The 16,710-nt window shown below is 36.0% G+C and overlaps 1 protein-coding gene across 1 annotated transcript in view; it reads right to left on the reverse strand.

Annotated features, from left to right (window-relative positions):
- LOC306865248 (methionine synthase reductase-like) overlaps positions 1-16,710 on the reverse strand; it is a 23,501-nt gene continuing 6,791 nt past the window's right edge. The window contains exons 10-15 of the mRNA XM_079409749.1: positions 16,309-16,351; positions 15,631-15,817; positions 15,197-15,315; positions 5,336-5,428; positions 983-1,168; positions 1-888 (exon numbers count right to left, since the gene is read on the reverse strand). Coding sequence (XP_079265875.1) covers positions 744-888; positions 983-1,168; positions 5,336-5,428; positions 15,197-15,315; positions 15,631-15,817; positions 16,309-16,351 — 773 coding nt within the window. The 3' untranslated portion in view covers positions 1-743. The remainder of the gene's footprint in view (positions 889-982; positions 1,169-5,335; positions 5,429-15,196; positions 15,316-15,630; positions 15,818-16,308; positions 16,352-16,710) is intronic.

Here is a 16,710-nt window from a genome sequence, read left to right on the forward strand (position 1 = left end):
CTAATATGCATTTTATTTTTTGTCTACTTAAAGTGAGTACAGATATCACGTTAAAGACTTTTAATTAGCATGTTTTATTATCCTGACAGGTTTAACACAATATTGGGGTATAACAATAGACTCACCAACTCTCTGGACCGGTATATTTGCTGTGACCGGTATACCTGAGGTGAATTTAAAACCTAAATAGCACAATGTTTTTTGGGAAGAAAATGGATGACTCTAGAGTATCCTCTCTAATCTTAAAAAAAACTGTTGGAATTGAAAAATACGGAAATGCTGCAGATGATCCTGGATTTGGCAGCTCCAGACAGTTTTCCCATCCAGTCTGTCATGTTTTGGTTTCTCATGTCTAGCATCCTCCTGCCTTCCGAGTATGATGCATTATGCATATTTTACCTGAGCTGTATCTAAACGAACAGAAACGGTCCTCAAAGAATGAAACGGTTATGCGGGGCTTCTCTTTAATAATTGCATAAAAGGCACAGTCAAACGTTGAGCAAACATATCTAATCTAAGCGTTTTAACCGTACCTTCAGATAATTTACTAAAAGCTTTTAAAATATTGAAAAGGAGGGAAAAAGCCTTGAGACTTAAGGCAGTTGAAAGGCAGTCGGTTAATGAATTTGGCTATCACTCAATAGCACCTGTTGTGTGGATATGAACTAAAATGGCCAAAAAGTAGCTTGCACATCTGTCTACGAATAAGACACTATTTGTTTGGGTTCTGTATGTGTGCTTTCTCAACTCCAGATGTCCTGTAGATATCGCTTTTCCTCACGAAGTCCTGCTGCTGTCTTCATAGCATCCAGTTTATCGATTTGAAGTTCATTTCCTATGATCTCCAGTAGTGTGTCATTCACATCCTTTGCCATGTTCTTTGCATCCCTGTAAAATCATGAGATACGGTCTCATTCCTGGTGAGCAAAATGTGACGGTGCACATGGTAAACAAATTCAAACCATTTATGTTTTGTACCCACCCACAGACATAGAGACAGCCTTTGTCTTTGAGGAGGATGCTGGCAACATTTTTAGCATGGAGACGTAAGTTATGCTGGACATATGTTGGTCTGTTAACGGTTCCCGTTGCATCAGGCTCGTCTCTGGAGAAGCACACAATCAGATGGCTCAGGGTTCCATTATGCGCAAATCTCTCCAACTCCTCTCTAGAAGAAAAGCAGTAATGTGCGTATTACCGCATTTCACGTTATTACCGTTATTTCTTCAGTCAGTGGTTAAACTATACTTGTGCATTAAAACATACAAATGGTACAAATTAGATTCCCTCAGATTTTGCTTTAGTGAAGTAACAACAATGGAGCTCATTAGTGTATTGCATTCGAAAACTCAAATTTTCATCTCCTTTATCCATCTGGCAAGAAAGTTTAGAAAACCTCAAGGCTGCTGTTGTAAATCGCTTCTGTAACAGCTTTTATTTCAGCCTCTTACAAAAGTTTGGGTGCTATTTCAACAAAAATGAGAGATGGAAAAATGAGAGGGTTACAGATGGGGTCAAGCTCAAGGTTTGACTCTTTTGCAATCAATTCCTCTGCTTTCCTCGAATGTTCACTTGACAAAAGCTTTTTATTGCCTTAAAGAATATTAAAGGAAATATTCTCATGTCATTCCAAACCTGTATGACTTTATTTGCTGTTAAACACAAAATGAGAAATTTTGTACTGGTCACTATTTTCCATGCAGTTACAATAAATGGAGCCTTTAACCTTTAAAAAAGACTCCATAAAAGTGTCTTAAGTAAACTTGTGTAGTACCAAGTCTTTATCATTCTTTAAACCGTAACTGCTTGTCAACAATTACATGTCTTTGGTGTCCTACAGGTTTGGAACAATCTGAGGGCGAGTAAATAATGAGGAAATATAGCATAAATAATGTACTCTAATAAATACATAATAAATAAATAAGGAACTACAGCAAACAATACTTGTCATACAACTTTTCAAGCATCTACTATAAATATCCACTGAAGCTGCAGGAGGACGACAGAGTGAAATTTAAACAGATGGGTGATGTAACAGATGAAGCGAGCGCTTGCACACAACATCTGAAAATAGCCATGTTAACATGGATCACAAACTCCTGAGTATTGACATGTACTCTGAATAAGAAATCACCAGGTAAACAGAGTTTCCAATTATCAGAATCCAAAGAAAACTGGTTTTGAAAGTGTCTGAAGAAAATCTGAGTAGTGTTGTGCAAAACAGACTTTGCAATTACTTAGAAACGAAATACACCTCTCCAACACACCCTCAGATGCTGAAGACATGGAGTAACAGCTGCTAACAGCTTTAGCTTTGCCATTGCATATATTATATATATTAGTGCTGTCAATCCATTAAAAAAAACTAATTAAATTGCACATGAAATTAATCACAATTTATCGTGATTAATCCCGCCTAACATTAAAGTTTTTAAATATAGTTTTATATTGCTATAATTTTACATTCAATCTTCAAATTAATGTAGAAACAGCAAAAAGACAGTATAATTTTAATATTTGTGACCCTGGACCACAAAACCTGGACCACCAAAAGTCTTTTAAGTATCAGTTTTTAAAAATTGAATAAATTTGGCCGAGATACAACTATTTGAAAATATGGAATCTGAGGGTGCAAAAAAATATAAAAAAAATACTGAGAAAATTGCCTTAAACGTTGTCCAAATGAGGTTCTTAGCAATGCAAAATTTACAAAATATCTTCATGGAACATGATCTTTACTTAATATCCTAATGATTTTTGGCATAAAAGAAAAATTTTTGAAAAAATTTTGACCCATAGAATATATTTTTGGTATACAAATATACCCCAGCGACTTAAGACTGGTTTTGTGCTCCAGGGTCACATTTGTTTAATGACATCTTTTTTTATGACTGAAGGAAAGTATCACTGATACCAATACTACTGATGTCTCTAGGAAATTTTTTTCTTTTTCCTAATATTTAACCATTGACTATAGCCATTAAACGCTGCAGTATAATTGAGAGCTATCAATTTTAACATTTATTAGATTTGAAAAAAATAACCAATTCTAATTTAAGTGAACTTAAAACAATCTTGACTACCTGTCGCTGCTGAACATGACACCAATCTGACACACATCATATTTTGATATCATGCTCGTAGTTTCATTTGCGCTTTAATATGAAATTATATACATCACGCACCACTGCATTTGTGCATGCAATTGAAGAGCACATGCTACGAGCACAATATAACGGCTGACAAGACGGGAAAATTAGCTTTTACTGACATATGGCCTGACAACATCTCATCTGACCACAGATCATTGTTGTTTCACTTCAAGCTCTTTCATCGGCTGTACCATTTCTTAGTTTGACTATCACCAGGTGCTGAGGCGAAGCTGGGGTGCGCGTCTGAAAAAAAGTCTGTTTGATGTGGTCATAAATACATTCTGCGTCTAAATAAATGCAATTCTCGTCAAGAAAAAAAAAGAGACAGAAGCAATAGCCCCACCCTTGCGTTAAATATTTTTAAGGCGTTAAACTTAAATTAATTGCATACGTTAACATGCTAATTTTGACAGCACACATATATATACATATATATATATACATATACATATATATATATATGTATATATACATATATATATACATATACATATATATATATATATATATATATATATATATATATATATATATATATATATATATATATACACACATATACACATATATACATATATACATATACATATACATATATACATATACATATATATATATATATAAATAAGTTAACTAAGCAAAGCTAACAATTTTGCATCTAAATTATGAAACTCCTTGTCATTAACAATCAGGTTTATTTATAGCACATGCTTCATGGTTTTGAGGACATATGTTTGCATGGGCCATCTGGGAGCCACATCCATCTTAACTGGTCCAGATGAGCTGTTCTAGGCGTTCTGGCGACAGATATCGAATGTTTACAAAGAAAACAGACTTGAGTGATCCTTTGTCTCTTTTCCAGAATCTAAGCCGCCTGCTTTCCCTCCTCATGTAATCCAAATCCATAAAAACAGAGAGGCTCATTGGTGACAGGGGGCCAAGTCAAGTGTTCTTTATTTCAACAAAACTGATTGAGGCTGATTTCACCCTTTTAACACTCATAAGAATCATATTTGATTAGAATTGATTGCAGACGCCTTGTTTTCTTTAGCAGGCTGCCTGATGGCTAGCCGGTTCATTTTTTGTTTATCAGTGAGCGTTGAGTTTTACAATCCAGGTTTTCAGTGACCTTCTCATCTGAAATGCCACCGGCACGTTCTACTTTGCTCATTAAAGCATAGCAGACAATGAGGGTGTTACACCGAGCAACACAAAGCACATTTTATTGATCGTCTTAATCAATGCAGAGAAAAAAAAATGATAAATGAAACCACAGTGTGACCAGTGTGAATTAAAACGTTAATGAATACAATCCTTGGATCTTCGTGACCACTGAAGGCAAAGATAGATAGATTCAAACAGCGCGTCAGGACCTTGACTTTGATCTTATTGTTATTAGCTCTTGTGTCAAGTAGAGGCAAGCGCTGATACAATGTTGTGTGCCGCCCCACCGTCACAACACGCACTTAATACTCACCAATCCAGGCACCAATGTCATTACTCAGGACCTTGCGCATGAGCTATGACTGTGTGCCTATGGGAGAGCCAGACCCCAATCATCTTATATAATGTCTCGTATCATATGGCCCATACTCTCAGAGGGAGTACTTTAATTTCATTGCTTTGGCAATCATTACTCTCAAGGATGGTGCAACAGGAGCCTCTGGCTGATAGCAACCAAGAGAAGACGACGCCAAGAGCCTGTGTGAAGCTGGCAGATAGAGTGAAAAATACTCTGAGGTTATGGAGATAACATATGATCAGGTAGCAAAGGGGGATGGTGGAATAATGGTGTGGCTGCACTGCAAAAATCTATTTTCTTAATCAGAATTGTTTTTCTTGTCTTCCAGTGAAAAATATCTAAACATTCTTAAAACAACGTAAAATTTACTTGGGACACAAGATTGCATCAGATAATAAGGCTTTTTTTTAGAGAATATCTTAAAATTGAATTTGTTTCATAGCCTAATTGTTGTATTTTATGCATCAAACAAAATATGAGGTTTATTCTTACAACAAGAAAAAAACACTTCAAGATATATTTTTTGAACACTGCTCATATAATAAACACAATTGCTTCTCAAGTACATTTATATAAGTTTAAGGCTGTTTCGATATTTATTCTGGAAAATAAGACGACAAATTAAGAAAGTGATTTTTTTGCATGTTTGTGATGCACATACCTGAAAAGAAAGTCTTTGTCTTTGTGGCGGCATCCAAAAAAGAGCCACGTCTCTCCGAAGGTTGCTTCCCGGTAGGCTTTACGTTCTTCCTCTCTGTCAGGTCAAAACCATAATGCAAAATTGAACATAATGTCTCTATAAAATGAAAAGTTATAACCCACATATTGAATACGAAGCACTTTTTTTTATCGTTTCTAAAAGCTTTTTTGAAATCATTCCGCTTTTCATGTTGATATCTATAGAGATGAATGGCCAATGGCCAAAGTAATGCCAATTAGGGATTTCAAAACGACCTTTTACTTTGGTACCAAAACAATACTAAAATAAATACATAAATAAATAAAGTAATCTCCGCCTTTCTATAGATCTGGTAATACCGAGTGCACACTCAATTCAGTAGCCAACAGCAGTCTGACTGACAGGCAGCTGCTTTCTAATGCTCGCATGCATATTTATATGTTTATGCCTCATGGTAATGTGTGCAAATACTCAAATGTACTTCTTACTTAAAATGTCTCTTGGTGAGTTATTAATGTAAATAAGTGAACATATGGTTTGTGTCAAAATATGAGCTCCCTGCATCAGTCTGTGTATTAAGCCTAATAGGCCCGCCACAGTCTATTATGTTTATAATAACAATAAAAAAATAAATTAAAAAAAAGAACAATTTTGACAATAAAAAGAGAGAAACACACTGTTCTTAATTTAAAATTGTTCCTTATTACTTCCTGAAAATCACTTTTTTAAATATTAGTAATATTTACTTATATAGACACTTCCGTTCAAAGGTTTGGATGTGGTACAATTCTTAATGTTTTTTCTTTTTTTTTTTTTAAGATGCTCACCAAAGCTGCTTTTATTTCATCAAAATAAATAGTCAAAACAGTAATATTGTCAAATATTACAATTTTATTATTACAACCATTTTAATTTCTAATTCTCAGCAGCCATTACTCCAGTCCTCAGTATATTCAATATATGACATAATATATCATGTTTCACTGGTATTGATATAGACTACTAAAATCATAGCAACCCTATTATGCCAATATATACATATACACTTAAAACATTTTATTAATGGCTAAATTTATTTAAAATCATTAAAAGATAAAAAAAAAGACAAGGCTGTCAGTATATAATGAAACAAGGGCAAACAATCTCAAAATTCTTGAATATGAGCTGATTAATCTACCTGACTGATCACTAATTACATATTCAGAAATCTTAATATATCAAATGATCCAATTCATAGTTTCACAATGATGAAACCATAAATTGGCATGTGGCGTTTAATTACTCTCTGACCTGCTGAATTAGCACAAAAACACAAAATCACTTTTTGTAGAAAGAAGGCCTTAATATTTATCTGGACGTGTTTTTAAGAGCAAGTCCTCCAAAAGATCTGGCAGTGTTCCCAGAATTCCCTACACTAAGGTGACATACAGGCGCTGGGCACTATCTGTACACTGCACCTGCTAATAAAGGTTGGCAGACTTCTCCAGAGATAAGAGAGAAGACGTTTCACAAACACAATCAAAACTTCTTTAGGCCCTTGAAAAAAAGCAGCACACTGTCTACTCCACTGCATCTGTACTCCGACATGATAATAGAGGAAGAGATCTGTTAGAGATGCATTACACAGGCCAGAAACAAACTGCACTGCATGTACTCCTTTAGTCATCTCGGCCAACCTAAATGAAGCATTCAGAAATAGAACACGATCTGGAACTTTCAGAAGCATTAATAGAAGTGGAATGTAGAAACACCCAAAGGACTTTGAGGGTGAGATGCCCTCCATCATGCTGATATGTCTCAAAACACGGCAGTGAGCCGAGTTTCAGACATTAAGCTCTCTCCATCTGCTGAACTTACAGTTTAATTGCGATTAGAATACGAATGAGACACATTGTGGACGAGATGACCACAGGAAAACAAAACAGAGCTTCTCTTCAAACATCTACAATCTGTTCTTTTTCATTTCAGGTCCTTGCTTCAGTGACCCATCGCATGCAGTGAACAACTGGCAAGCAAAGCAAAACGCTTACTTTTGAGTCGTTCTGAGACCGTTGTTATTGTGATGCCTTAAGATTTAATTTAGTGGCATGTTGAGCAACAGCCAGGCAATAGAATACTAATGGGTTGTTTACTGACTGATGTTAAGAAAATAGAACATGTATCTTTTTATACTCCAGGTATGTGATTACTTTGTGACATCAGTTAAAAAAACACCCACAGTCTTTCTCTATTTGCTACGTAGGCAATAAGCATGCAAATACTTCTACTTGAATTCAGAAAAAGCTAAATAAAACCCACAGAGGTAGTTTGATTAACAGGCGGTCTGACCAATCATAACGCCAAATCTGCCATTTTTGTCCGATCTATAAACCAGATAGGAGAGTAGATTAATTTTGATGGACTTGAACTTGAAAAATGGTGTGTATTGATGTCTTTCAGCAGTTGAAACAAGATTAACTTCTGATGTTCATTCATGTTAGTTCATGCTATAACTAGTAAAGAGAAGGAGATGATCGGTTCACTGCGGAGCTACAGCGATCTGTCATGACAAAACAACGCAAAGAGCCACAAAACTGTCACTTTATACCTCACAATTGCAACTATTTTTAAAAAATAACATCCTTATACATATCAGTTGTGACTGTTTCTCAAAATTGTGACTATATCCCTAAATTACAACTTTTTAAAAACACATCTATACATAAGTTGCAACTATCCTTCAAAATCATGACTGTTTCACAGATGTGACTATTTTTTTTTAAAAATCGTGACCTTATACCTCACAATTACAACTTGTCAAAACTGGCAATATATACAGCACAATTGTGATTAGAATTGCTATTTTATTTATTTATTTTTGTGGCAAAAACATCCACATGAAATCAGCTATAAAAGTTGACAAAAACATATATAAAATAAAATAAACGTAAGCCAAATTAAACAAAAAAAAAAAAAAAAAAACTGTCCAGCCACTGCACATACACATTCTAGAGTAAATAAATGACCCCTCAATTCCTACAGTTGCCAAATTGAGCATTAATGATTTCTCCCATTCATTTCATTTTCGAGTGGTTCGTCTCCACCCCCTTACACAGCCTCTTAAATAAACACTCTACTTTCTGGATTTCCTAAAACACTTTCTCAGTGTTACACAAACAATTACAGCCACTGATTAAAGGGCAAATGAAACCGAGAATGCATGGGAAATGTTTTTTCATTGAGAGTAATGACTTTATGCATTGTCTTGATGAGAAATTTAAATAACATGCACCCAAACACAGCCTGTCACATCCATTTCCCCGCTGTCCCTCTCTGCAGGAAATGATATTTTGTGAGACAGGGTTAACATTTTGGATGCTTCTTTTGGTCACGCCCATCTGCTCAGAGCTTGGCTCAACTGAGTTTGGCATTTGAACAAACAGAGGGTCCACAGCAGAGCCATTAGCATCTGGGAGTTCAATATCCAATCTGGAAATGGGCTTCAATAAACTAGCTTTAGTGGGGCTTTATGCTGCCCCAGAGGGGCCGGTACCAATATGAAAAACCTGGATTCCATTTTGTAAAACCATGCAGACCAGATCCCATCCTGAATACAAATCAACTGTACTGCGACAGCGAGGACGACATATCAGCATCCCTAAAAAAAATTACAGCCTGCAGTTGGGTAGCACAATAGCTGCTACCTTTTCATATGAAGAATGAAAGCGAGTCAGTGGCCTACTCTGAACATTCACCTTTATAAATCACCATACTATGTAATCCTCCTCCTCACTTTCCTCTGAGAATATGCACAGCATTGTGAAAGCAAGGGACATGCGGTGACCTCAAAGCTTATTGTAGTAGCTCAGAATAACATTTTCTGGCTGGCGAACAGCATGCAAAGTGTGAACAAAGAAGCAGATGTGAACAAGCATTTTATGTCCCTTTATAACATTTAACTAGGGCTGTACAATTAAATCGAATTCGATTATCATGTGCATCTCATCAGTAAAGCCGGTTCAGTGATTGGCAGTAAATCGCCATCACCTGCTTTCAAATGGAGCGGGAAATACTACACAGAGCCGTAGTTCACCGACAAGACAGGCAATATCACGTTCATAAACGCTGACAAATCGCCTTCGATTATGAACACGAAATTGCCTAGATTGTCAGTGAATTACGGTTCTGTGTAGTAATTCCCGCTCCATTTGAAAGCAGGTGATGGCAATTAACTACTAATCAAGAAACCGGTTTTACTGATTAGATGCGCATGATAATCGAATTCGATTAATTGCACAGCCCTATATTTAACCACAGTTTAACTTTTTCTACAGAAAATGTGAGTGAACTTGATGATACTAGTGTGTGTTCGGTGGCTACCAGGACCCTGCTATGTTGTCGTGACCTCTGGTGACAGGGAGATATACTGTAAAAAAAAAAAAAAAAAAGTTTCAAAAAGTTGTTTCAACTTAAAATAATTTGTTACCCCCGCTGACTTAAAATTTTTAGTTTAGTCAACTTGAAATTTTAAGATACTCAATGTTAATTTAAGGGACAACTGGAATATTTTAGTTGACTAAACTAAAAATTTTAAGTCAGCGGGGGTAACAAATTATATTAAGATGAAACATTTTTTTTGTTTTTTTGTTTTTACAGTGAGTTACAGCAGTTAGCTACAGCCCCCAAATTCGGCATTCAAGGAGTGCAGATATTTGTCCAAACACAATTAAATATTTTACTTTTGTGAAACTTTGCTTGTTTTACTCTGCTTGAGTCTGTGTACTGCTTGATGACACACAATATTTCATAAATAGGCTTCTTATCACTGTAAAAAGTGATAAGTTGACTTAACTTAAAAAAAATTGAGGAAACCCGTTGCCTTAAAATTATTAAGTAATTAATAATAAAAAAGTATAACTTAAGTGAATTGTCAATTGTCACTTAATTTTTTTTTTATCATTATTTATTTAATAATTTTAAGGCAATGGGTTTCCTCAATTTTTTTAATTTAAGTCAGCATCACTTTTTACAGTGGAAATTTATCAACCAGTAGATTTTAGACTATCGCCTCTTATCGCGTTTAAATGCTCACGTGACGTTGCTGTGCTACATGGTCGTGAAAACTTATCGTAAAAGAAAAACATTTCGCTATATGCACGCACTGTCTTAGAGACGGTGCTCATAGAGTGCGGGAGTATTGGTCAGAGTTATTTTTCTCCACTTTATAGGCCTTGAACGTTAAATACACACATTTGTATTGTACACTTGTCAAAATGCCCATCTTTGCAAGTATCCTCGTAAACACAGTAATTAAGGTTGTAAGTGAAAGCAAACAGTTGAGAAAGAAAGCTCATGTGTAACAGTATACTGGATCCGGGCAGCTCTTAAACTTACAGCAGTCTAATATTCCTGCTGTGTCTCATTCATGTTAATCAAACAACAAAACAGAGAAAATCTTTCACAGCTCTTGACTAAATCACTTTTAGACAAAATATATATTTAATTTATACAGTGATTACTTTATACATTGTATGTAGCATTTCTTAATCAGAATGGAGTTTTTTGCCCTATTGATTGTAATTATTTTTTTTTTAGGCTAGTATTAGTTTTTTGTGATATTGACACTGGTTACAAGAATTATGAAATTTCTATAGCATCAAAAATGTTGATATCATAAAGACGTTATTTAAAGCCAAAATAACTATTGTGATATATATTGTTACTGTGAAATAAAATGTGATAAAAGATTTTGGTCATATTGGCCACATAGTGTCAAGCAATGTGAGTCGCTCGACAAAGTTACAAAATGTTTAACTTCATGCAAATGAGCTACGAATTTCTTGAGCGACAACCAATAGGAGTGAAGACTCGGTCAGTGGAGCTCACACGTCACTCTCTTGAGTGCAACTAAACAGGACAGAGTTCTAGAGCGATTTCACTGTTTTATGTAATTTTACTATAAGCACATATATGGATATAATAAAAAGACGCATGGAAAATAAACTGTCTGCATTCTTAGTAACTTTGATTCATACATTAATAGTTATTGTTAATTATATGATGCAGTGAGCAGTTTAGCACTGCTGCAGTTCATATTACAGTTTCACCTGCATAATGTTGATTATTAGGGACAAGAAAATTGATTATTTGTCATATAAATGACATTTTAGTCATTTTTGGCAGTACGAGGGAGAATTTGTTGATTGTGCATTTAATCTTTAATCTGATTTATTGATCAGAGCACTGCTGTAGTTTATATAACAATCCAGCAAAATGCTTTGTTCAGTTAATTCTGTTGAAGCATCAAGTCCTTTCTGCCTAAAACTCACTGGCAGCCTGCAAACAGATGAATTGGCTTTGACCTTTTGTGAGATTCTTACCAAGTCTCCTACTTTCTTCACAGCACAATACATTTCCGGCTGTCTGCCTGCTGGCATTGATTTACAGATGAGGAAATCGAAGCATCCCATGCTGTTTGCTCCTAAAGAGGAAACGCTGAGCTTTGTGACAAACAATGTCCTGCTGACAGAATGGTGATATCGTTATCTTTAATTGAAGGCTGGCATCAAGGTAGCTGTATTTAAGAGAATCTCAAGTTAAGAACGGCATGGAAACAAAGTTTAACAGCACATATTGGCAGTAAACCTGCACATCCATGACTAATCCGTCTCGAATTCTCTCACAACTGTGGATGATTATGTCCAAGAAAAGGCTTTTGTACTTGAGATGGGAAATGTGTAAATTGCTGTCATAGTGTCTACAAATGAGCAGGCAACTTCTGTTATAATTGTGGTATTTTTCTTATTGTTAAAGGACTGTTTAGCGAAACTGATTTTGGTTTGACATACAGAACGTGAGACCTAAACTGGAGGTAAAATTCTTCCCCAATATGTTAATTAATTAAATATTAATTGAAAAGTAGAACAGTATATGAAAACATAATAGGGGTGACCCCGAATAGTTGACAATTCGATGCTTCGATATGAGGTGCCTGATTCGACTCCCAATCTCACAGTCGAATATTCGCGGGGTGTTAGGATCATGCCATTTTAGCTATATGGGGGTGCTCAAATGTCTGATTTCACATAGAAATACTGGTTTTCTCCCAATAAGTTAATATACAGCCTATTATGATAATGATAATAAGAATCTGAAAAGAAAGAAGCATTAATAAATATTTATAACATGCATGAATAAATCCAACCACCCCTATAGATTTAAATTAAGTTTCACTTTCCAAAATCCGTGACGACAGAGAAGCATTTTGGCGACAGGGATAAAAACTTCAACAAGACTCAAACTGACAGAGGCAGAGTGAAAGACTGGATTTTGTCGATCAGGTGGGGTATAAGTGATTTCAAAACATGGCAGCCGGATAATATATTGTGTATTACTTATCTCGCATAAGATGCATCGCGCTGAAGTAAAGCGCTTCATTGTACAGTGATTATCAACGCGCAGCGCGAGCAGTACAAACAGCAATGCATAATATTAATAACTATGACTGGGACTGTCATATACATAACATTATAAGGTGAACACTATTATAATAAAATGCTGTGAATTTTTAGAATTTGGTTGCCGTGTTTCTACACATTGTTGCGTGAAGAATGTGTCCACAAAAGGAGTTCATTCAGAGCCACGCAGACACGTTCACTTCTGTCTTCGGAGCTTTCTGTGCAGATAGCCTGTAAATCGTAATATTAACGTTATGTTTTATAAATAAAGAAGCGTATTCTATATTAGATAAATGAGTTAAATCCCACTGATTATAAACCTGCTATCAAATGCTTCATTCTACTGGTCATCTTCAGCGCACGCAGCTCAAAACAGAAATGCAGAACATTATTAACAACTGTCATATAGCCTACATAACGTTATAATGAGAGCACTGTTGTAAAAATGTTTCGAATTTTTAGGGTTTCGCTGGCGTTTAATGTTAATCTTTCAATCAAAACATAAAACATTATTTTTGTATCTGCGAGGTGTCTATTACACATTTTCCCTGTGTGTTAACGTCAGTATGACTGTCTCTTGGTAATGTATTTTGCCCCGCCCCCAAAACATAATGATTCGACTATCAGTCGACTATCGGCAAGATTTGAAAATTCCGATTCGACTATGAAAATTCCGATTCGACTATGAAAATCCTTAGTCAGGGACACCCCTAAGACATAAAATATTGTTATTAAAAATACTACTAATACTACTACTATTAATAATAAGAATACAACTATAGATAGATATATTTGCAAAAACATTAAAATAAACCAATTTGTTATTGATCCATGGCCTGGAGCTAAACCAAGCATGCTGTGCTGCATGAATGCCTCGACCTTGACAGTTTGGAAGGTGATGTGGTGTTTGAGGACAACTTTTGTCATTTATCATTAATGTCTCATCCCACTCTCACCGTGCCCAGACATGTCTGAAACATTCATCAACCGTGTTCGGCTCGGACACTAGCCCCTGTGATTACCTGTGGCCCTTGTGTCACTTACAAACTATTCGTGTACACACACAGCAGGCATCACATCACCGGCCAACCCTGCACCAGGGCATACGGCTTCATTCATATGTAGTCCTGGCGTGTCACTCTTCATAGGCCCCTGGCACGGAGTATAAATCACACACGCTGAGATGACAGGCCTCCACAAGACACCTTTACAACCATATCCTGAATTTATGCCCTTCTTCATTTTAACACCAGGGTCTTCGGAAACACTATTAGGCTTCACAGATAATATGGCAGGGAGCAGGTCAATAGCACATTTACACTTTCTCTTCTTCCTTCGACCTCTTCAGATTTATCCTCATCTCCCTAGAGGTGTTTTTATGCTACTTTTACACATGAGAATCAATAAACTTCCTTCCGCTTTAAAAACCTTGTTTATTTTTTTGAAGATGCATGATAAAGGGTTGTTTAGACTTATTGCTCTATGGAGTGTGGAGTCATTCTGCAAATAACAACTATGACTTTGGACTGACAGCCGTGTTTGGGAAAAAAAATAATGCTGCTTAATAATTTTGTGGAAACCATGGTATTTTTACAGGATTCCTTGATGAATAGAAAGTTCAAAAGAACAGATTTTATTTGATTTTATTTGTTTGAAATAATATAAATCTTAAATGCCACTTTTGTTTAATTTCATGCATCATTAAAAGTATGAATATATATATAGGTTTATATATGGTCACAAGATATAACAAATCTACAGATATAATATTTTTCATTTTTTATCAATATCAGCTGATATTATATGGATGTATAACTTTTTGCCTATTTTTGCCTTGTTTGATAATTAACTAGCATTTAGCGTGTTTTAATTTTTTAAGTGCTAAAGATTAAAAAAAAAATTAAGATTTAAAAACCAATACATTAACATAATTATCATCTTATTGTTATCAGCCAGAATGTTGGTATCTGCACAAAAATATTGTATAGCATATCACACTGCACAACACTGCTTGAACTTTCATGAGCACTACAATAAAACAATATACGTGACCCTGGACCACAAAACCAGTCATAAGGGTCAAATTTTGAGATTAAAATAAATAAGCTTTCCATTGATGTATGGTTTGTTAGGATAGGTCAGTATTTGGCTGAGATAAAACTATTTGAAAATCTGGAATCTGAGGGTGCAAAAAAATCTAAATACTGAGAAAATTGCCTTTAAAATTGTCCCTATTGAGTCCTTAGCAATGCATATTACTAATCAAAAATTATGTTTTTATATATTTACAGTAGGGAAATGTGACTTTAGACTGGTTTTGGGGTGCAGGGTCACATATTAGAATAAAATATTATACAGTATCAACATCATCTGAAAAGAAAGGGTGAAATAAATCTGATGAATGTACCTTTGTTGAAGAAATCCAATGAAGGGGGCCACACCTGTCCCAGGACCCACCATCACTACAGGAACAGACAGGTCGGCTGATAAGTGGAAGGTACTGCTGGGACGAGGCCTGACATGTACCTGGAGATGACATTTAGATCCAATCAGCTCTAAGCAGTGATGGGATTCTTAAATTGTGTAATCCCACATACAACATCTGTTTAACTATAACAAACCCAGTTCCATACATTTTGTAGATAACATCTAAAGCAAAAGCTTTTATGTTGTTGTTGTTCTATTCTGCTGCAAGGATTAGTCTACTTTCCCCAGAGCTTATTTCTGTCCAGCTTTTACCTCAATCAAACAACCCAATTCAGCTCAAATCCTCCCAGGGACTGTGAAAAGCTAATTCGAAGGTGAACGGACTCGCTAATATGTAATGCCTACAGTGCTAACCTTCGGCAGGGCTGATGTGCCTAGACGCTCTGAAGCCGGTACCGTCCCAAGGGGCCACAAGATTGAGGAGACGTGACCAGCCAGCCAGCCTGTGCACAACCCCGTCCTCGCCGGATGCTCGGGACATGCAGGGAACTCCACAACACTGAACACGAAATGAACTTTCCCAGGGTGCTGAAGGCTGGAGCTAAGGAATGAGACAAAAATAAGAGACTAAGTGCTAACAATCCAGAACCAACCCTGAACATGAGCAAGCCGGTGGACCTCATTATCTCTCTCTTAATGGCCTGCCTCTATCAGGCCTTGGGGACCCCTGCTGACCGGACTTTAATATTTCAGAGCCCTAATGTTTCTGTGTATTCTACCAGCATCAGTGTACTAAACAGAAGACATTAGTGTGGATGCCAGACCACTTAAAAGGCAAAGGAGACAGGCAGAAAACAAATGAAAGTGGCAGGCAGTTCTGAAAGGACATCCTTTGCATCCAGTGTTTGACTTTGATCACAACAAATGGAGTGTCATCAAGCAAGAGTAAGTGATGCATCAAATTCATGTCTGTCTATAATAAACCTCACAACATCAAAGAAGGAGAAGACAGAAATAACAACCTGGATATGTCTCTGCTTTAATTTGAGAGTCCAAATATAAAGCACAGGTGTTTCAAACTCGGTTTCTTACCTGGCAGCAGAATAGGCTCTGGGCTGAAGCTTTGGCAAATGTTCTGTAATGAAGCAGAGGAGAGATCAGAGATGAAGATGGCATTGTGACCTTGAGGCTATTCGACCGTGTCTTGAGTTTCTCTTTTAGGGAATCCCCCCCTAGATGTTACCCAAGACTCATGAGTTGGTTGCAATTTCTCAGAATATCTCAATTCACAACACAACTGACTTTTTAGGACAGCCTTGATATTTAAAGCAAGTACATTATATATAATCATGAAAGGTTCAGCAGATTTGATGTTTTAAGAATGTTAAGGGGCAGACCGAAATATTGGCCAATTCGTTGGTCAATAATTGATCATTTAGTATTCGTGTGGTTTCCAAATTCTTTTCTTTTTTTTTTTTTTTGCTTTCCATTTTT

Source organism: Barbus barbus (genome assembly GCF_936440315.1).
Source record: "Barbus barbus genome assembly, chromosome: 46".
NCBI lineage: Eukaryota > Metazoa > Chordata > Actinopteri > Cypriniformes > Cyprinidae > Barbus > Barbus barbus.